The 22,240-nt window shown below is 41.4% G+C and overlaps 1 protein-coding gene across 4 annotated transcripts in view; it reads right to left on the bottom strand.

The window, feature by feature from the left end:
* Positions 1-120: 120 nt before the first annotated feature.
* The window catches only part of mark4 (microtubule affinity regulating kinase 4), a 62,121-nt gene continuing 40,001 nt past the window's right edge, over positions 121-22,240 (bottom strand). Inside the window, exons 7-18 of one of the 4 annotated variants that reach the window (XR_004554761.1) lie at positions 21,088-21,144; positions 19,952-20,188; positions 19,058-19,177; positions 18,879-18,978; positions 18,122-18,231; positions 17,707-17,893; positions 17,386-17,606; positions 16,337-16,440; positions 12,337-12,609; positions 5,993-6,037; positions 2,340-2,956; positions 121-2,121 (exon numbers count right to left, since the gene is read on the bottom strand). Coding sequence is in view for 3 of the 4 variants with exons in the window: in XM_034115868.1 (XP_033971759.1) it covers positions 2,623-2,956; positions 5,993-6,029; positions 11,002-11,084; positions 12,337-12,609; positions 16,337-16,440; positions 17,386-17,606; positions 17,707-17,893; positions 18,122-18,231; positions 18,879-18,978; positions 19,058-19,177; positions 19,952-20,188; positions 21,088-21,144 (1,863 nt within the window). In the remaining variant the exon portion in view is untranslated. Of the gene's footprint in view, positions 2,957-5,992; positions 6,038-11,001; positions 11,085-12,336; positions 12,610-16,336; positions 16,441-17,385; positions 17,607-17,706; positions 17,894-18,121; positions 18,232-18,878; positions 18,979-19,057; positions 19,178-19,951; positions 20,189-21,087; positions 21,145-22,240 lie in introns of all 4 variants that reach the window. The other 3 variants (XM_034115868.1, XM_034115866.1, XM_034115867.1) reach the window with 3 other exon arrangements.

The following is a 22,240-nucleotide window of genomic DNA, read 5'->3' on the forward strand; positions in this document are numbered from 1 at the left end:
TTTGAACTTCCCTCACACATACACCGTAGCCTACTCAGTGATACCACAAAGACCCTGGTGGAATGCCACATTGGAGACAAAATCCATAACAGAAGAAATAAGATAGACACTGAAATGATAGAGGTTGAAAGTCTTTATTTTTGTGTCACACATTATTTCCTAGGAGACATGCAGGATTGCAGGTCGATCCTTTCCATATTTCAGCCCATTAGTTAAGTTTTCTTGATAACAGCACGGCTTCAAACACACTATACAACAGAACTCTAGCCTTAAAGCACGGCTCTAACTGCATCTACAGAACAGGTTCAGAGTGAAGCCCAGTTGGACCAGAAAGAAGAAAAATAAAATATCTAGCCCTAAATCACAGCTTCACATTTTCAGACAGTCATGGATACCTGCTGCAGCTACAACCTCCCATTTGACATTCCTGTAGACCTCACAGCCGTAAAGATCCAAACTGCTGTTCCTCCAGCTCTTCCTGTCACTGATCAGTGTTTTGTTAGGTGCTGCATACTTTAAAAGTACAAGTTACCATTGCTTGGCATTGTAGAACAACAATACAAGTACAACAACCTTTGGGTTTTGGAGTCGTCAGTGTGAGAGTATGATCAATGAAGCACTCTGTGTATTTTTGTTGAATCTTGGTAGCAAAGTGTTTTTATAAAAGAACATCTTATTTTTCAAAGGTCTTATCTTAAACCTTCATCACGTTGCATGCTTTTCATTTATTTTCGGCAGGAAACTGATTGATTAACAGTCAAACATCTCGTACAGTCATACTGGAATTTGATCTCAGTGCTGCAGCCTGATTGGTCGACGAAGGTTTATAGTTTGTAGCGTGGCTGAGGTTAAGAACTAAACAATTTTTGTATGGCCATAGTGATTTATCTTTACCTCAGTTTCATTATCTGACTTTGTCACATCACTGAATCCTGAAGCTGTCCCTGCAGCTGATCCACTGGGAGAAGTGAGATGCCAAAACGTGCATCAAGGAAGAAAGACATTCAGAATGTCAATCATGGGCATTATATGTGTGAGACGATGTGAAATGAATAAAAACAGACATTGCAGTACAATGCATTCCTGGCAAAAAAAAAGTGCTCAATGAATTTGAACAACATATCAGCAATATAAAACAAGTTTTTAAACAAGGAGCCCTGTTGAGTGGAGGCTTATTCCATGGGTTCTCAGGTGTGTGGCTGTATTGCACTACATTTGAGGAAAGATATGGCGGTGGCTTTCTGAATGATTTGTTTAAAATTAAAGTGATTTTTTTGTAACAGTTCTATCTCAACAGATAAAAACTGGAACCAGTCAAGAAAAAAGCCATGCTATTTGACCAGTAATTAATAAATGTTTTAACCATTTGTGGCTCACAATTATTATTATTAGTTGTCTTGGCACTCAGTGAAAGCATTAGGATATGTGCATGGAATTTCTTTTAAAATTTTTTTAATGGGTAGACAATTAATTAGTTACATTTAAAAATGACTGCATTTCATTTAAATAACCTTTAAATTAGCACATATTGGGCTCAGAATAATGCTTTCTGATTGGCTGATCAAAACCTGCCTATCTAAACTAAATTGACTAAACCTGCTGAGTGGAAAATAATGTAAGTGACTATCGGTTTCCCCTGTGTAGGTCAAATAAGAACAATAACAGTGCCTACTTGTGTAATAAGAACACCAATCACACATTGCACTTTAAACCAAAAACATGTTGTGTCATTTTACATTTTTCTAGAGGAGTTTTGCTTGTTAATAAAGGTAGCATGGGACAAAACATTGGGCAAAGTAAAATATATGTAAATGGCAGAGCATAGTGATCAGTTTATCAAGAACAACACTTCAGAGGGGTCCTGCTCGGCTCCTCTGTCAGCAGCTCCATCAGAGTGGGGCAGGCAGAGAGGCAGCACTGGACCAGAGAGGGGGGGAACTAACATCCAAATCCCAACTGAGCACTAACTGGGAGTAAAGTATGGGCAGACAGGCTGTGACGCTTCATTCAATCCGTCACAAGTCTCTGCATTTCTGCATGTCTCCCTCTAGAGGCCGGTGGTGGGACTGCGGCCTCACTTCTGAAATGTCACGTCTGCTCCCGACAACAGATGTCTAACTTCTGCCCATTTAAAAAAAGCATTAGAGAGGGAAGATAAACTTAAAACACAAACATTAAAACATCTCTTTAAATAGCAGCTCTTTAAAAAGGAATGATGACAACAAATATGGTACAATAGGAATAACATGTCAACAATAATCAGTCTCCATCATTCTCAGCAACATCCTTACATCAAACATGAAGTTGTGATAAAAAATAAAAAGACTCCATGGGCTCACATAATATGGAGGTGTGTTTCAAGCAGGGGTCATAGGTCACTGACAGCTCCAATGTCAAAGGTCACCATAAGTCTGCCGATGGCGGTCTGTCCGTGCATCCGTTGGTCTGGCTGTGATTGGTGGCATCAGAGGAAGAGGGTCTTTGGCGGAGGCGAGGCATCTCTAGCTGCATCAGATGAGGCAGAGCCCAGGGATGAAGAGGAGGAGGCGACCTTCCTCTTCATCCCTCCTCTTGTATCAAGCTGTCCAGTCTGTGATTGGTCCGCCCCGCCTCCAGCCGCCCTCAGAGCTCCAGCTCTTTGGACACTTTGGTGGCGATGTCTCTGAAGGCTAGCGGCGCCCCCCACAGGCGCTTGAACCTCACCCCGCTGCTCTGGCCCAGCCCGCTGGGCAGCTGGCAGACCTCGGCCTCGAAGGCCACGCGGGCGCCGGCTGCTCCGTGGGTGCAGGACAGCAGGAAGGGCCCTGCCAGGTGCACCTGGCAGCCGCAGCCCTGTGCCGCCTCACGCAGCGCCAGCACCACCTCGGCCGGGTCCCGAGGGCTCCGCACCCTCACATCCCATCCGCTTCGGGGGGTCCGGGGCTCTGCCGCCTTCTGATGCCCAGATAGATGGCGACTGGAAGTGGGGGGGGTGTTGGGAGGACGAAAATAGAGGATGGAAAGGGAAATGTAGGAAGATTTAAAAGAAAAAGAGAGGGAGAGGGTGGTGTGGGAATAACAGCAGGAAGGGTGGATGGTGAGGGGTTAGGGGTGTGGGGTGTGGGGAGCAGGAGATCAGATATGAAGGAGCAGGAGTGCAGGACGAATGGGAATGAATGGGGTTTCAGTGTAAGTGAGATGAATAAGTGATGGAAGTGTATGGTTGTGTGAATGTATGAGTGGTAAGGGAAACGGGGAGGAGAAGAAAATAGATTAATATCATACAGTATTGGATTTGTATACCTCTACATAGAAATCTAGGTCACAGAGAGGTATTCTCTAGTCTCAAATCTATTTTTTATTCTATTCAACCAACGTTAAAATGTATTTTTCATGTGAGGGATATAGAGCAATCTAGGATTAATAATACATGTATATTGTTCTTAAATATGATTAATGAAATATATAGAACCAATGACACACATACATTCATAAAATCACACCAAACACTAATGGAGAATAAAATAAAATGGAGGTAAAGAGACAGGCACTGAGCTGCTGATTAACACAATAAAAGATCATTTAATTCAGGTGACAGTTACGCACATGTCTATAACGCATTAAAAACATTCCTGTAATGCGTTATTATTGCTTATAGCAAGATATAAATGTATTCATAAGCCCTCAGCAATAGTCATAATGCCTTATAATAATGACTTATAGGATTATGAATGTATTTCAAGTGTGTTTTAATGCATTATAGACATCATATATTTATTTCTCTTGAAATCAAAAGGATCATCTACCACCAAGGACCCACAGTCTGTTAGCTTCTGCTAGCCTGCTGCTGTTTACCTGCTGACAGTAACCTGAGACTGGGCTGAAGCAGCTGAGGCCCAGAGGAATTACACACACCTTTAGTCACATAATGATACTGATAACCCTGAAAACATATAGTATTAATAAGATGAGAGTCCAAAAGCAATACCAATGTAGGTTTTGTTAATACTGTTGTTGCATGTAACCCATACATGAAAATTAAATAACTGAGTAATTGAACAATGTGGTTCATTTCTGTTCCAGTATTGTGTCTAATCACTGTCTCTAGCCATAGCTGGATACTGGCTTTCTTGACATTATTGTGTAGGATATCTTGTGTAGTAAAGCTTGAAAATCCAAGCAAAATTAAATAGTTATAACTTTGAATTGTAATGAGAACACACATTTAATAATCATAATCAGACTTTTGTCTTCAATCTGTCTTTCTTGCTAATGGGTAATGATGATTATCCTTTTATAGCAATGATATGAAGTTGATGTTTCTTGCTTTTATATGATCTAGTACAGAGAGATCTGAGCAATGACAAAGTGCAACGGTGTTGACCACACAGTGTGCGTTCTCTGAGGGAACACGTCCCAATCCTTTTGACTGTATTTCCTTGTGTCCTCACCACATGCAAGACAAAAAAATCACCACAAAAAAAGGTAGTATGATTCAGGATCTGTGCTGTAAACGTAATCCAGTTCCCATGTTGGATCACATGACCTAGTGTGACTCCATGTAGACTTCTGACGTCACAATGTCACACCTAAGAACGAAAACATTTACAGCTGCAGCACGGACACACAGTTCTCTGTACAAAGTATATCCTTACATTATTTTTACAATTAAAGTCAAGTTGATCTGCCTTTTGACTAACAGTCGGGTAGAGATTAAAAGGTTTTTGGAACATTGAACATTTCTTGCTTATTGATAACTCTCTAATGTCTGTATGGTTAGTAGCTGGAGCCGGCAGCTTGTTAGCTTAGCTTAGCTTTACTAAGTCTGAACAGTGGAAAGTATAACGATGTTTTTGTGGATACATTGTGTCAATACTCAATCTATTCTTATATAAACTACTTATCAAAGACACATTTTACTTTTTGGTAACAACTGCTTTTTAATTAAATACTAGATTGTGCCGTGTGTTTTTTTAAGGAGGCTAGCGATACTGTCAGGAAATGTGTCAAAGTTAAGTCACAGATGGAAACTAAGGCCCAATCCCAAACCACGCCCTACACCCTACCCCTACACACTACCCCTCCGTTTGCGCGGAGGGTCGGCCACATTAAGTGCTGTTCCAAACCAACGAGTGTGGAGCGGTGTGGAGGGGGAGTGGGCTATCAAGCCCTCAAACAGCGAGTCTGCATCGGTGCTGACTGGAGACCGGTCTCTACCTGACCGGAGTCACGCTGTGTGTGTCCGTCAGGAAACACGCTGTTTACAAGTAGTTCCAAACATCCACTGATAAACTGCCATGTTAACAACGTCATGATAACCTCATCACCTTAGGATCATATACCTGTGTTTAGTCTAGAAAAAGGTCAATGTGTGCATTTCATTATAGAGTTGTGTATATTTACAGACTGTTGCAAAAACTAAGAAGCTTAAAAACATCAGGTTTAAAACTAAAAGAGCTTTACAAAAAAGTAACACAATTAAAGATGTTTGGAGTTTTATTTTAGTTATTAATTTTTATTTTTTGTCTAAGAGATGCTGATTTGAAACCGTTGTTACATACAGTTACGGCATTTCCTGTTTCTGCCGGAGAGAGGGGAGTTTGTCCCAAAGCTTGCCGCTGTATTTAGTCCCTCCATCTGACAGGAGGGAGCCTCGTTGAGCTGCGAGTGTCACTCCACGGAGTTCACTCCGTCACAGAGGGGGAGTGTGTAGGGGTAGGGTGTGGTTTGGGATTGGGCCTAAGAAATCAGAAATGTGCTGAAAATTGTCTTAATAGAGAAATAGATATGGACCAACTTCATAATTTGCCGTTGCAAATAATCAACTGTAATATATGTTATCACAATATTCATCTTATCACAGACTGTTCAAAACGGAATTATATCTTATTTAGACTTAATGTAGATTGATTCATAAATGAAGAAGAGTTGGCTGCCTGTAACACTGAGAATGTAATTGTATTCTATGGTTGCATTCTGGTTGGTGTCGGACAAAGCGTAAATGTGGACTCACCTTGTGACCGGAGATCTGCTGATTCTCTCAGGTTCGTCTGTGACCCTCAAGAGGAAGAAAAACGTATCCGTTAGGAATCAATAGGCCTGTTGACATCAACCTCTCCCCCCTTCCTGTTTAATGCAATAGCTGCATGGCTACATCAGTCATCCACAACAATCACAACACAAAACACAACAACGTGTCTTCAAACCACAGATGGGTCCTCACAACTACACTCACCACACAGGAACATCAGATGAATGTGAAACAACAAAATGTCAAAGTCACCAACAAACAAATGAGCGGTGGCCAGACTCGCATGCGTACAAATCTGATGCTTATTAAAGCACACATTGTGTGTTAAAAGAGGACACCAGACTCATTTAGAAAAATATAACAAGCATTCTACTATTGTCTGTACATGGTTGTAATGCTGTCCAAGCTAAGATGTTGATGTGGGACTAACGTCTGTACAGGCATGGTTTGAGATGCTCCAGCGCCTCTCTCCAGAACTTTATTTCTTCCTTCTGATAGGAACACACTGATATACAGTATCAGCTAGTCATGTCTGATACAGTATGATGCACAGTTTTGCCACGTGTAAAATAAATATAATACTGTACAATTTAGCTCTTTGTCTGATCAGAAAATATTTTTGACATCAGATTAAGGGTTTTATTTAGTCTTTGTACCTGCATTTCACAACTTTGGTTTGATGCGTTTTGACTGACACATGTTTTTATTTGGTATGGTTTATGGTACAATGATGGCAACATTGAAAAATGTAACCTTCTACTATGCTTAAAATACAATTGTTGTTGAATCCTTTATGATGTGGTCCCCTGCTTCCTCAAGTTTCTACCTTCAGGACCCTGAGGGTGACCAGATTTGAACAGACCAGCCTGATGTTAGCACACATTCCTGACACTCTTACAGAATGGAATATTGCATTTCACATGCCACACACATCCAGATGTATGAGCTCATGCCACATGTAGGTTTGTATGCAAGTTTCTTCTAAAGAACTATTTACTCGACCCAGCAGACAGCAGCTACAGGAGTTTGAGGCTTCTTATTGCACTTCCCTTGTATGGCCACCAGGGGCCACTGTTGCTGTTTTCTGTAGCTCAACTCTAATTCTTTCCTACCAACCTGGCAACCTGATCTCTTTTCCAGGAACTGGTGGTTGTCTGGAGAATTGAGCAGTAAAATATATGTCAAAACAGAAGGATTTAGTGAAAGTGTCTCTAATGTGACCCTGGCTCAGATGTTTGTACTCTCACCTCTCTTAAAGTACATGGAGAAATCCCTGATAATCCACACAATCAATCAATGGGATGAGAATTATCATTTAGAAATGTTTATAAATACTAATAATTACCCAACAAACATATTGATGGTAATTCCTGTCGGATCAGGAATAATAAACTTCATTACAGCAAATCTGTTGGTAATATTTGACTAGTAACGCAAATATTTTTAAAAGCTATATCAATATATTCCTGTTCTCCAAAGTAAATGTTTTGGGAAATAAGAATTGATTGTGTTACATTTTAGAAAATGAGCTTTTCTTTTTTTGACTGGGTCAAGAAAGTAAGGAAACGGATGCTAAGGTGACCCTGAGCGAGACTAGTGGTATCACATCTTTAAGACAGAATACATATGGGGAAATCTATCTGAGTATGTAGTGCAGACTCGCCTCTATTCTCTCACACTGCATTGAGTTAGGGATTATCTGAGCTGAGAGAGGACGGCTGAAAGTGAGAGAATGAGAGAACGAAGAGCAGAGAGACAGAGTGAGAGAAGCTAGCAGCAGAGGAACAGAACAATCTGCTCGTATCTCAGCGAGAGCTGTGAAGATCCCTGTTTAAGAAAAGGATCAATCCTGGTTGCATAACTAATCCTGATTTAAACGGCTGTGACGCTGGGTCAGTGGGATGACTGCTGCCGGCTGGTAGCATTCTGCCGAGGCTCACACATGTTCTGTTCTTGTACTGTCACAGGTAGGAAGCTACAATGATGCAGGGTAACCCGTGGTTACCCATACCTTTTGCACACACACACACACACATCTTTGCAACTAAAGCTTTAGCATTTTCTCTCTATTTCTTCTTTGTATTGTCACTACTATAAACTATAGTCTCAGTTCACCTGTCTTCCTATTCACCACCCTAAGCCTGAGCTAAAAACCTAAACATTGACTTTAATTAAAAGTATTATATGGTTAGTTAACAATATAGACATAATATGAATAATATTAAGTATTTAAACGTAGTATTATTGCTTTCAACTAACCTAATACAGTTCTATGAAATCTGTTCACATAAAACATGTAATCAATGTTGTCTATATGACCGTCTACAAATAGACATACTGTATATCATAACAGGAAACCCAGCCTGATCATATATTAGTCAAAAAACATATCATAAGAATAATGAATAGAATAATGTTCCAGACATTGTAGTAGTTCATTCTTTTTTTTAGATTTATTTTTCTATATTTTCTATAGACCAATTATTCATCATGACGTTATTGACAGATTGATGAAAAATAAAAGAATCATTGTCGTACAACCTGACTACACACAATGCACTAAAAAATGTACTATTTTATGATGAAGTATTTACACTTTATGACTTCTCTTCATCCTTAACCCCTTACCTCTGCCTTGTAATCCCCCCCCCCCCCGATGTGGGATGCACATCGCTGTAGGACTGCTGCTTTAACAGCCTTGGCAAACATATGGTTCTCATTTCATGATGCAGACTAGTTCAGTTCGGTTGCAATAAACTGCAGGAAACACACAAACATCTTCATAGGGATGTCTATTTTAAAAATGAGTTGTGAGCATTGGAGTGTGAGAAAACGCTCATATGCAAATTGACTGTCTTCTAGTTGCCCGAGAGAAGCGATGTGGTTCTGTGTTATTGTTGGCAGGGAATGGAAGATACAGCCAGCAGAGAACATGCAGTCCAGACAGACACACACTCAGACAGACACACACTCAGACACACACACACTCAGACAGACACACACTCAGACACACACTCAGACAGACACACACTCAGACAGACACACACTCAGACAGACAGCTGCTGATTAGAGCTTTAGTCACATTAACATCCAGAGTTGAGGTAGAGCTGCTCTCCAGGAAGAAACAGAGGTGAACTCTGGGGACCTCAGTCCCAGAATCTCCAGAATAAGATAAATGGGCCAGTCCAGGTTCCATCATCCTTCAATCATAAGGCGAGTATAACCTTCAAAGTATTCTGTATAACGACTGTGATAGAGTTATGATTGAAGGCCGAGCCGGAAATGAGCACTGCCCTGGTTAACTCCACAAAAAGCCAGTGGGATTCCTACATTGGATTTTGGATTATCGCAGAAAAAAAGATCACTAATGAAAACCACCTGAAGCGTAAATGTAATCAGCAGAAATAAAAACCTAAGGCTATAAAGGAGAATGCTCGTCTTCCACGTCAGCACCACTTAGCTCCATGTGTTCGGGATGATTCCATTCATCGTCCCTGGCAACCTCTAAAGTGATATTGATGTTATTGTATTCAATAGATTAGCAATATATAGAGATAATATCACTGTGATTAAAAAAAATTAGGGCTGTCAAGTTAACGCAATTTTTTTTTTAATGCCACTAATTATTTTAACGTGCGATTAACGCATGTGTTTTTGTCCTCGGCCCGCCCCGTAGTTTCAGAACCCAAAGGCTTGTTGTTGTTCGTTGGATGGTGGGAGATTCTAGTGAGAGATATGGATACAAAAAAAGGTGTTTTAAACAGCAAGCCAAGCTCACAGCTGATGCTGACAGCCCCGCTCCTGCCGATCGCTTGCAGCAGACCACGCTTGAAAGTTTGCCGGGGAGACGCCTGGACAACAACAGCGATAGCTAAATGGGTGGCTACAGCTTGACATTGTGGAGGACGAGGGGCTGCGTTAGATCATTCGGATTGCATCCAACGTGTCGACTGCACATCACAGCGCATTATTTTGACGCACAGTGGGAACTTCAGTCTCATGCTTTGACTGTTATGAAGACAGAGGAGAGGTTCCAGGTTGTTGTATTGAAAATATTCAGGAGAATATTTGTCATTGTTCAAATGATAATAAACAAACATTTGCATAAAGCATATTTGTCCACTCATATGTTGATAAGAGTATTAAAAACTTGAAAAATATTCCTCTAAGGTACATTTAGAACAGATAAAAAATGTGCGATTAATTTGCGATTAATCGCGATTAACTATGGACATCATCCGATTAATCGCGATTAAATATTTTAATCGACTGACAGCCCTAATAAAAATATATACTGTGATAAAATATTTGATTTATATCGTCCATATTTTATTAAAGGTGGGGTAGGTAAGTTTGAGAAACCGGCTCGAGATCGCTAGAATTTGAAAATACACAACCGGAGAAAATCTGCCACTTCCTTATAGAGCCCCTCCTCCAACACACACGAACGCGCACATGACCAATGAGGGCACGAGATAAGTTTGTGCACAGATGGAAGGCTGACAGGCAGGTAGGCCATCCAGTTATTTTAGCCGGGCCGACTAAAATGATTGGTCGTGCTTTTTACAGTACTACGGCTTCCACAGATGACATTTTTTTATGGATTTTTTGTCAAAGCACTTAAGATATTCATTGCTATCGGGATGTTAAGAGCATTCCATGGAATCTCCTCTTGATCGAACAAACATTTTTGAGGAAATAACTTCTGATCACAAAGCTTCATGTGGAAATCAAAAGGAGTTCACATCAGTACAGATGTCTTTTCAGCAGGTTGAAGTTATCTGCCTGAATAAACTGCTGCCTGCAGAGAAGCTGTGCCTCAGATGAATGTTTGTGTAACTAAACTCACAGACAGTGATGAGGGGGGGGACAGGGCCACTGGCAAGCATACAGACAGTCAGACAGACAGTCAGACAGACAGTCAGACAGACAGTCAGACAGACAGTCAGACAGACAGAAGCAGCCAGAAAACATGGGAAAGGAAGACTTACTAACTGTTTTTGTCCCCTGTGGGAGGGTGCAGCCCGACATGGACTTGTTTGAGCTCTGACGTTTAGAAGGGTCAATAGTGACCCTAGGAGGAAGAGGAAGAAGAGAAGGAGATGACGAGAAGATGAGAGGAATGGAAAAAAAGGGAAATTAACAGCAGAAAGTCAGAGACACATGGAACAAAAGAGAAAGCAAGTGAGGAGGAGACAAAATAGAGCTGCCAGACAGTAAGAAGCACAGGTAGAAGAGGCAGTATCAAACGTTGTGTACTGTAGTTCAGGATAACAGATTGGCAGGTGACTGGCAAGGAAAAGAACAGTTGTTAAAGAATCAAACAAACCAACAGATAAAGCAACGGTAAGCAGCAGAGAAGAAGACAGTATGTCTCCTGAACAGCAGACCTGGGTCTTATAGCTGAATGTTTGTTTGTATCAGGGGAAAAAGCTATGACAGAAGTTCAGCTCAACTATGAGATTTTAACAATTTTCCGTAACTGAAGATAATTTCTAACTGCTTAGATAAGAAAGGGCTTACAGTCATTTCCAATAGTGCAGGATGAAACTACTATTGAGTCCCACATTTAGGGACATTCATTTTTATATATCTCTCTTTATTTGTCACACACTCTTTTTTAACATTCACTTAGTGTTGCCCATTCTCCTTATTCAAATATAACCATCAGGAATGACCATCCTTGATCATAAACCCCCCAACTAAATGAGTTTGTATTTAAATCCACTAGTTGTCTGCGTTGTGTGTTATTGTTGCTAAGGGAAACAACATGAAAAGGGTCAGAATCTACGGTTTCATCCCATCTTAAATCATAATGCCAAAATGTGTTTTCACTAATTAAGGCATAAGCTTTAGTATATATCATCACATATGAACTATTTCACAATTATAACATTTGTTGTTTTCAATGTGATGAGGTGGACACATTTTTAATAGTAAATGGAGCAGGTGGTAATATCAGGTAACACAAACATGTTGACACACTATGAGACCCAGGCCTGACGCCTGTGAAGCTGCATCAGGAGAGAAGAGAGGCTGGCAGGTTAGTGCTGGTTAAGGAAGAGACGGAGAGAGGCAGCAAGGTTAGCTCAATGATCTTTATGTACACGTTCAGAGCAAAAGAGTTACACTGTTGACAGTCTCACTCCACCACGTGAAGGGTTAGCAGCAATCCAACATTTACAATCCTGCTGTTAGATATTATTCTATCTGTTATCATTTCATGTCTTCCTGTTTGACTTAAAGTCACACCTCTGAACACAATTCAACTCGTATAACCTTCTATCCTTTCCTCCCCTTCCTCTTCTCCCGGCTTCTCCCCTTACCTGCGGGTCAGCTTGGAGGTGAGTTTGCTGAGCAGGGTGGAGGTGGTCCGGGTCCTGGTGTGGGGCAGGGGGCTGGCATCATGGGATGGCATTGGGGAAGCAGGGGGAGCATGGGAGGGAGGGCGGCGGTCTCTGATCTGCCCCCCGTGGAAAGTGCTCCTCACCGTGGAGCCCCTGGAGAGGCGGGAGGAGGGCGTGGAGGACGAGACCCCGGAGGCCCCGGCGATGCTGTGGGTGGAGGGGGAGGAGGGGGGCAGGCGGTGGGATATGGAGCTGGAGGGAGAGAAAAACCAATGAGTGGTAGTTGCTATAACAATCATTTGAATTTGCAAGAACAGCACAGGAACTGCATAACCTTTTCATTAAAGCGTTAACAATCAAGTACATTTAAGATCTTCAATACTTCTATCCCCTTCAACCGAGGTCACTTGTTCAGAACTGTGCATGAACAGTGAATGAGCCATCTGCTCTTCATCATAACAGTTAGTCCTAATCTAAAATTGGCCCAAAATGCTCTTTGTGGTCTCCAACTGAGATCTCTCATTTTGCACCCCCCCCCCCCCTTAGATACCCTTACACGTACACTTTGACACACACACGCACACACACCTCTCCACCCTCACTCTGTGGCTGGTGGCCTGAGGCTGCTTTTCATAACGCTCTAGATAACTCCCACACACAAGGTTCAAGTGGGGCAGAGCCATTCAACGAGTTAAGTTGAAGCGCAGCCGCTGCAGAGCAAAATCGTTTAACGTCAATATGAGCTGCGGTTCACTGCGGGGGGCACACAGGGGACGGGTGGGGGGTTGGGGGTGTCTGAGTAATGAAGACTGAAAGAATGGCGAGAGGAGACGAGGAGGGTGAGAGGCTGAACATGTACAAAAGAAGGGAAGAAAATGGTAGAAAGGGACAGAAACTTTCCCGAGAACTCCTGAGATTTCCGCTTGAAATGTATACCTGTATTGGTGAAGCAACGTCATGGCAACAAATCATTTACTTGACAAACCTGAATAGTAGGGTTAAGCCTCTCCAGAGTGAAACTTTGTGGTGTGTTTAATGTTTAATGTAATATTATCATCTAGCTGCTATCTCACAACTGTTACTGGGACTGGATGTGTATTTTGTACATTTTAAATTGTGTAGTTTCTAATTGTATCTTTAATATTTTATACATGCTTCTTAAAGTATATCCAGCTACCTTTGGCTCTTTACTTGCCGTAACTATGTATATATCTCCTCTGTGGGACGAGTAAAGGATTCTGATTCTGGTTATTGCCAGTCCTACTGCATTGGACCTTCAAAGAAACCCTGTCACACCTGTAGTCACATTTATATTTAAGGGTTTATTGTTATTTCTAGGTAAAGATAAAAGTATAATTAAATTAAATTGAGAGCTTAACAGTATGTATATAAAAATAACTGCCAAAAAAAGGGCAAATCTAATACAATTACTACAAGGAACTTTTCTTTTTGGTGGTGTTTGTGGACAAAAGCATTAGAGTTTTCTGAGCACCAGCCACTTGTTGTGAACCTGCATGATTGCGTCTCAGTTGCACTCGGTGGCACCGATGACAAGCATTTAGAATAACTATAGTCTTTACTTATTATAACATTTAAACTCTTTTATAACCATTAGTCCACAGCTTTATGAAGCGTTTTACTATCTGCAACTACACTGTCTCTGTATAAGATCACTTCCAAAGTCATCAAAGATTACTGTCTGCGTATCATTTCATGGACTTGAACACCCAACAGTGTTTTTAATAAATGGATGGAAATGTGGGTCGTACAAACAATGTACGATCAGTCACACACACACAGTAACTCACACACACGCTGTTGTTTACATAATCAGTGCATTGTAATCCTGTTGCCATTATAGATCACACCCTTTCCATGTCCCCTTTTATGGGACTGTGTGTGTCCATGCACGTGTTCCCATCAGCCACTCTGGCATGGCATCACATTGACAAGGCCTCTGAGCAAGTGGAGGGTAACGTCGGCATGGTGCCCTCCCTCCTGTTCGATACTTTTTTTCTATTCTTTGTTGGCATTGGATACATTGTTTGCCTGACCTGCCCCCAGCCCTCCTCCCATATACGCTACGATAATACTTTATTGTCAGATCTTCAGAAGTCTGACATTTCCTTGCATCACAGCAGCTCCATTTCCTCTAACGTGCATTTGACCTGGGATTTAAATCTGTATTCTATTTTAGGATTGCTGTGCACAAAGGAGTGCTTCAGTCTAACTTGATCAAATCCTGGGACCCTGTACCTCTGATGGAAACAGTTCATATTCACTGTTCAGGACATGTTGGGGTGAGAGATGATGTTAATATGTTGTTATGGTAGGCTGATTCCTAGAGTCTCTCAAAAGTAGGGATGGGAATTTGAAAGCAAATGTATATTAGAATATTCGACCCCCAAAAAACGGTTAACCGATTAACCCGAATTTTTCCTATAAAAAAAAACAACTGGTGATCACAGTTTGAACAGTTGACAGCTATAGGCCTACAGCTTTCATGCTTAAAACATAACTTGGTTTTGTGATGAAAGAGGGATCATACACGAACAACATAACGGGTTAGGGTAACGTAACCCTATTACAACAGAGATCAACAACCTATAACAGGGCCTATGCACAGAATGCAGCTATTCAATACTCATTCTTCTTGAAGAATATGAGCATGTCTACATGCTCAGGGGAGAGGCGGGTGCGGGGGCGATTCACAATCAGGCCAGCTGTAGAGAAGACCCTCTCAGCTGGAATTTGGGCATAAGATGAGGTTTGAGTCTGCGTGATCTGCGTGTAGGGAGGGGCAGCAGCCATATCATTAGCTAGAACTAGCTAGATCTGATGGATTTGGACATAAACGAGAGTGAAGTATAACCGGACGCGAGAGAGAGAGATCAGCACCTGCAGCTCTGCCCGCTGTGAGGGACCGGTGAGCGGAGCAAAACACACCTTTAGACCTAACACACTAAGCTATGGCACTGTCGTATACATTGAATTATTCCATTTGATAATATGTAATCAACTTAGGCACCCCTCCAAAAGAAAAATATTCATAACTCATATTCTCATACCTGAATAATTTAAAATATTCGAATATTCAATGAATCGTTCCCATCCCTACTCAAAAGGTTGACCTGCAGTCTTTGAGCAGATTTTCAGCAGGTGGAACAGTTAAGGCGGCAGACAAACACTTGTACCATGTAGTATTGCAATACTGTAGAATAGTAAAAATCACCGAAGTAAAAAAACTAAGGAAGAATTTGCCTACTCGACCTGAAGAACCCAAGTCCCAAAACAAATGTTTGAACAGACAGAAAGTCTATGGCTCTTCCTCTGGGAGGCAAACGTACAGAGTGATAAAGAGACAGAGGAAACAGGTCAGACAGAATGAAAGTGAGATAGTGAGAGAGGGAGAGAGGGGAGATGGTGGCGGACAACCATCTGTCACAACAACAGACGCATCATATTGGGTGTATAAACACACACACTGACTAACCCACTCATGCACAATTGAAGCCCTTTATCCTCTCCTGTGTGCAAGGAGCTGGACCAGAGGAACCAGTTCCACTGTATTCAATGTAAATATGAATGTGTTTCCTGCATTGGGTTAAATAAGATACAACACGTTCAAACTGTGTTGTGTAATGAATCCATCTTGTTCATGTTTACCTTGCTATTTCTACATGTAATTAAGGCTAGTAATGAATAGCCTTTGTGTGCACCCGCACTTAAAAGAGATTGAATACAATGTGAGGTGAAATGTAGATCTAGCACAAACAGACTCTAATTGCTCTATGCTGAGTGAATCTGTGTTCTCAAGTGTTGTGATGATTCTTACATCTTCAGTATCGCGTACAAATATGATTCATGGACATGGGCCGTGGTCCAAAGAAAAGAACTCTGTGTTCTAGCACATTAAGAGTCCCTGAGACCTGCTGACGGGTAGGACATTTATCTTAGCATCTCCAGTCCATATTCTCACCTGTTTTCCTTGCCATTTTGCAACAGTGTGTTCCTGTCGGTGCTGGATCGGTCTGTACACACATAAGTGTTCCTTCGAGTCATGGCACTGGCAGGAATGTTGTTCTGGAGAAAGAGTCAAATGAAATAATCAGGATAAATGACCTGGTGATGTGATGTGGTGACGGGAGAGTGGTTTCAAACCTGAAACAATGAAAGGAGGGCTTCTAAAGAGCAAGACGTGCATTGTGCCTGACAGTAGGGCTGTGCAATTAATCGTATTTTAATCGCAATTACGATTTTGGCCTGCCACAATTACGAAAACAACATAATCGAAAAAAACAATTATTTAGCTTTGCTAGGTTGTGACCGTGCACTGCAACATATTTGATCTAATACATTTTGGTCTCATTTATTTGTATTTATCATATTTATATATGTTTAGTAGCTTGGGGAAGTGCGCTCCAAAATATTTGTTGATCTTGTTTATTGGTATTTATTATTTTGCTATTATTTATTTAAATGTATCATTTATTTTTGTATTGGTTTTTCAGTTGAATTATACGTTCAGGGTAATCAACAGTTAAAAAGATACTGTTCAAATTATTATTTGCATTTGTTTTAAAGTTCAATAAATGGATTTTTTCAAAGTCAATGAATAATCGTATTTAATAATCGTGATATCAATTATTGACCCAAATAATCGTGATTATGATTTTTGCCATAATCGCACAGCCCTACCTGACAGTTTATGTGGACTATTTGAAAAGCTCTACTGAGTGAAACAATGAAGGCTTCCCTGCCTTGAAGGTTTTGCCTCAGACAGACACTTACAGACTATTAAAGAGTTAATCTCAGGTTAATCTGGCTGCTTCAGTTAATCTTACTGAACAACCATAATCTCCATATTCCCTGTGCTGGGTGAATGTACAGTTCCTTATTCATATGTATGCAGTGGTTAAACTCTTCTAATCTGTGTTCATGTGTGCAGTCTTCACATGTCTGTGTCAGTGTGCTGTAATCTGGGTAATGGGATTAGGCAGATTGAGGGTCCTCCTCCTGGGGTCTTACTGGGGTTGTGGTGACTTCCTTGCGCCGGTCGGGTATCTCGGCTTTGTTGGGGTTATGAGCCGAGCTGACCATGGGGCTGGAGGGGGTCGGGATGCTCCGAGAGCCAATGGTGCTCGTGCTTGGCTTGCGGCTTGACAGACGCTCCTCCTTAAGCCCCGCCACTTCGCCTACACCACTAGGACTCCGCTTGGGGTGCGTCGACACTGGAACTGCTGGACCACCTGAGGGATAGAAAAGATCTCAGTGAGGAGGACTCCCCTCAGATTTTCATAAGGTCTCAATGAATGATCCTAATCACAAAGTGGTGTCTGAAGTCCTTACAGAAGTCAGAGTGCCGTCTCTGGCGGTGGTAGGTGGAGGCGCTGCGCTGAGGCTTGTGGGCAGAGGAGGAAGAGGATGGTGCAGCAGAGGAGGAGGTGGTGTGTTTGCTGGTACCGTTGGTGATGGTGCTGGGTCGGACTCGAGCTAGACTCAGACTGCTGGCCGTGCGAGACTCACTGACATCCGTCTGAGAGACAGACACAGAGAGAAAGATGACAAATATCTAGATTGACTAAACAACTGGTGGTGAATAATAAGGTTTTGAATGCCTCTGTTGTGTGCATCAACCCAGAGTTATTAAGAACTACAGTAACACAGTGCCCTTGTTCCCCCCTACCTGCTGTGCTATGTATCAAGGTAGATTGCTTTTGTGCAGTTGAACCCAAACATTTAAAAAAAAAGCCTATACACTCACGTCGTTCTTGCGTCCCAGCAGCAGGTATGTGGCCGTGACCTCATTGTATTTCTGAGTAGACAGCGAGTCTCTGATCTCCTCTCTGGCGAAGCCCATCCCTACCATCACATCTGGAACGAGAGAAATTACATTACAAAGATTGTAATTTCTCAAGCTCTACAAAAAGTCAAAAACGCATTATCACACAGGTTAACCTTTAGTTAAATGATGAAAGTTCCTAGTGCCCTGATGAGTGTGAACCTGCAGTGTTTGATTCATAATCAGAACCTGAATTTAACACCAACTAAAAGTTTAGTTCCATTTAAACGCGTTTGGAGCACCATGTAAGTGACTTGCTTGTTACAGCAGCTCCTGCTGAGCTTTTCTATTTCGGGTTCTTCAATTTTGTTTGCATATTTGAACTTTTTCTTTACGGGAATCTACTCATTAAACTATTGGTGACTGTGACTAGTGTCGTTGCATTGTCCCCTTTGTGGATGTAACACTGAACCTGTTAAGACAAATACAAAAAAAGATCTTATCTCACGTTTTATGTCACTAAATTATTATTGAAACTTTGGTTGATGCAATATGCCAGATCTCAGGCATAAGCTTTTCCACTGATAACCCCTAACCCAATTAAAAAACCTCCATAAGTGTCAGTGAGACTCAGCCAGACGTTCCCAGCTCATCCTAACTGACTGTTTCTGCAGCAATCAGTAAATCAAGTTGTCATCAATGATTAGGGTAAATAAATAAATAAAGGTGTGTTTCTCACCGATGCGGCTGGTGTTGTTCAGGTCCTCCTCAGGCTCTGTGTGGGGCACTAGATCCTCGCCTTCAAAGCCGATATTAATCCACTTGTCTTTCATTATTTGCTGGTGAGGAAAGAGAGGCGCAGTATTTAAACTCTGATGTGGTCAAAGTGAACATGCTGTATGAATGTCTTTTCCTCACATCCAGCGAGCAGCGTTTGGAAGGGTTGAGGACCAGGAAGCGGCGCAGGATTCCCTCGCAGTCTGTAGACATGTAGAAGGGCACGCGATATTTCCCCCTCAAAACACGCTCCCGCAGTTCCTGAACGCAACACACATTGAACCACAATGAATACAGAGACACTGAATGAAACATCAGGACTAGGCAATGTGTCATTCTGTGTGTTTTCTTTTTGGTAAAATGGTTTGTATGTGATGATGCTCAATTTAGAATTAGCGCTGGCTTTAGAGTTTTTGAAACTCTGGAGGGCCATTTCAAACATATTCCATAAAAAAAATCGAATTAAACCCTAAAGGAATATTTGAAATGTTCAAATTGGATAGCCTGATATCATTAAACTTCAATAAGAATAACAACTCTATTATTATTTGATCAGAATTAGAACACATGTATTCCTCCGACTGAGGGGACATTTACATTGTTACAGCAAGGAAAGAGCCAGATAGTTTCATATCAATTAGGAAGCATGCCACAAATATTAAAGATACAAAATAGAAATTAATCAATTTAGAATTAAGAAAAAACACATCCAGTGCCATTAACAGTACTTAAAAAAACAAGTGTAGCATGTGTTAAGTTTTGATAGCCAGGTGATGGTATTAAAGGTGGAAGTATATATTTCACAGTTATTCACAGATGTATTACAGAAGATGAATTGTCTGACTAAGGGACAGCAGCCAGTAATAATAACAATAATAATAATAATTATGAAGCGATGAAGACATGTATGTGTATCCCAACACTTCACTTATGCTCACCAGTGCAGTACGACACAATCTAAAATAATCTCTGCTTTGAGCTCAGTCTCCTTAAATAAAATATATCTTGCTCCTACACAGCCTCCATGTCACCCACCTTGAGGTTCTGTCCGTCAAACGGCAAGGACCCGCTGACCAGTGTGTATAGGATGACCCCCAGGCTCCAGATGTCCACCTCTGGACCGTCGTACTTCTTCCCCTGGAAGAGCTCCGGGGCAGCGTAAGGCGGGGAGCCGCAGAAGGTGTCCAGTTTACTGCCCGCAGTGAACTCATTACTGAAGCCAAAGTCGGCTATTTTGATGTTGGAGTCGGCGTCTAGTAGCAAGTTCTCCGCCTGCACCATACAACATATAGACACTTAATATACAGAAAACTAAACAGGACAACTATAATCAAGTATTAGTGGATCATAGTCTCTGGTGGCTGGCATGCATATATAAAGAAATTAAGCTCAGCGCAAGTTCAACCAGGAAGACCGTCTTTACTCATTCATTTACTATTTCTATGTTACTACTCTCTCTCCTCTCAATAAGTGATCGGGGGCGTCACTCCCCAGCTTAACCAATCACTTCGCTCTATTCCCACAAGCCTATCATAGCGCTCCGCTAAACCTTTTAAATCTGCTCTCCCCCTGACAGCTGTAATTTCAGGTGACTCGACGCAACCCTCCTCCACCCCTTTTCACCTCCTGTCCCTCTGAATCCAGGGTCAAGCTAAGCCCCTCCCCTTCAGACCGAACCCAACCATCCATTCACCACCACCAGGGTCAAGCTAAGCCCCTCCCCTTCAGACCGAACCATCCATTCACCACCACCACCAGTGTCTAGACCCCGGGGGGTTTCATTGGATCGGTTCTCCCCTCCCGAATGATACTCCTGCACAACAGGGCCTAATCGCCAAAACTCCATTACATTCATTTGTGTATTCCTGGCAATAAATATGTATTCTTACATCAACACCGTCTCTCCTGATTGAAATGGTAGTAGTAGTTTGAACATTATGTCGATAACATCTAGCTGTAGTATTATGGATATCAGCTTTAAAGCAAATTACTGTAACTTCCTGTTTCAGTAATAATAATAATAATAATAATAATACATTCGATTAGTAAAGCACCTTTCATTGCTAACAGCAATCCCAAGGTGCTACAGGAGGCATAATAAAAACAAACAAAAGTACAAATGTAATATACAGTCTGTTAGATAAGTGTTAATGAGTTAGACAAACGTTCACCTTCAAGTCTCTGTGAACAATGTTCTTCCGATGACAGTAGTGCACCGCAGACACAATCTGAGGAGAGATAATAGAGAGAGAGAATAATAATAAGACAAATGAGAGAAGATAATTAAAGGTAGGGTAGGTACGTTTGAGAAACCAGCTCGAGTGCGCTAGAATTTGAAAATACACAACCGGAAAAAATCTGCCACTTCCTTACAGAGCCCCTCCTCCAACACACACGAACGCGCACATGACCAATGAGGGCACGAGATAAGTTTGTGCACAGATGGAAGGCTGACAGGCAGGTAGGCCATCCAGTTATTTTAGCCGGGCCGGCTAAAATGATTGGTCGTGCTTTTTACAGTATTACGGCTTCCACAGATGACATTTTTTTATGGATTTTTTGTCAAAGCACTTGAGATATTCATTGCTATCGGGATGTTAAGAGCATTCCATGGAATATAACAAAAAGTGTCTCACGAGCCGGTTTCTCAAACTTACCTACCCCACCTTTAATATTGCACTTAATTGTTGTCTTAACATGTCATTAAAAGCTAAATGTTAAGCTCTATTCACACATACACACAACCTCCTTAACCAACAATGTAACTAAACACTAGGAATAAAAAGCAGAAGACTGAATTTCTAGCTGTGCGATCACTTCTGATGATTTTATTTGGCCCTAACCACAGTGGAAGAAATTATTGTATTTCTATATTGGTCTGCTTCAAGTTCACACTGCCCAGTTAAAAGCAAAGCAGCAATTATAAACAATACGTCATCAACTTTCAAGTAGCTCAGATTTAATCTTAATCAGATTTGTGTTACAGTAAAAAATGGCAAATAAGACAAATAAGTACACATCCATGGCTAAAGAATTAGGAGCAGTAATTTAAAGAACTGTGACATTGGTAACATTTAAGTTGTTGAGATATTGTACAAATGTTGGGACATTTATAACAATGTATGTCTTTCACATAAAGGTTATTATTGCACAGTATTGCAAGAAAAGTGAACATACTGAACATTGCAGGTTAAATCATTTGTGCAATATTTCACAACCTAATGGAAAACTCCCACTGCTTTTTGTCAAGGGAGCCCTTGTGATGCTAACTTCTGGGTTGGCCAGCAACAAATGGACAGACAGAAATATAGACAGAAAGAACCA

Source organism: Trematomus bernacchii, unplaced genomic scaffold, assembly GCF_902827165.1.
Source record: "Trematomus bernacchii unplaced genomic scaffold, fTreBer1.1, whole genome shotgun sequence".
Classification (NCBI taxonomy): domain Eukaryota; kingdom Metazoa; phylum Chordata; class Actinopteri; order Perciformes; family Nototheniidae; genus Trematomus; species Trematomus bernacchii.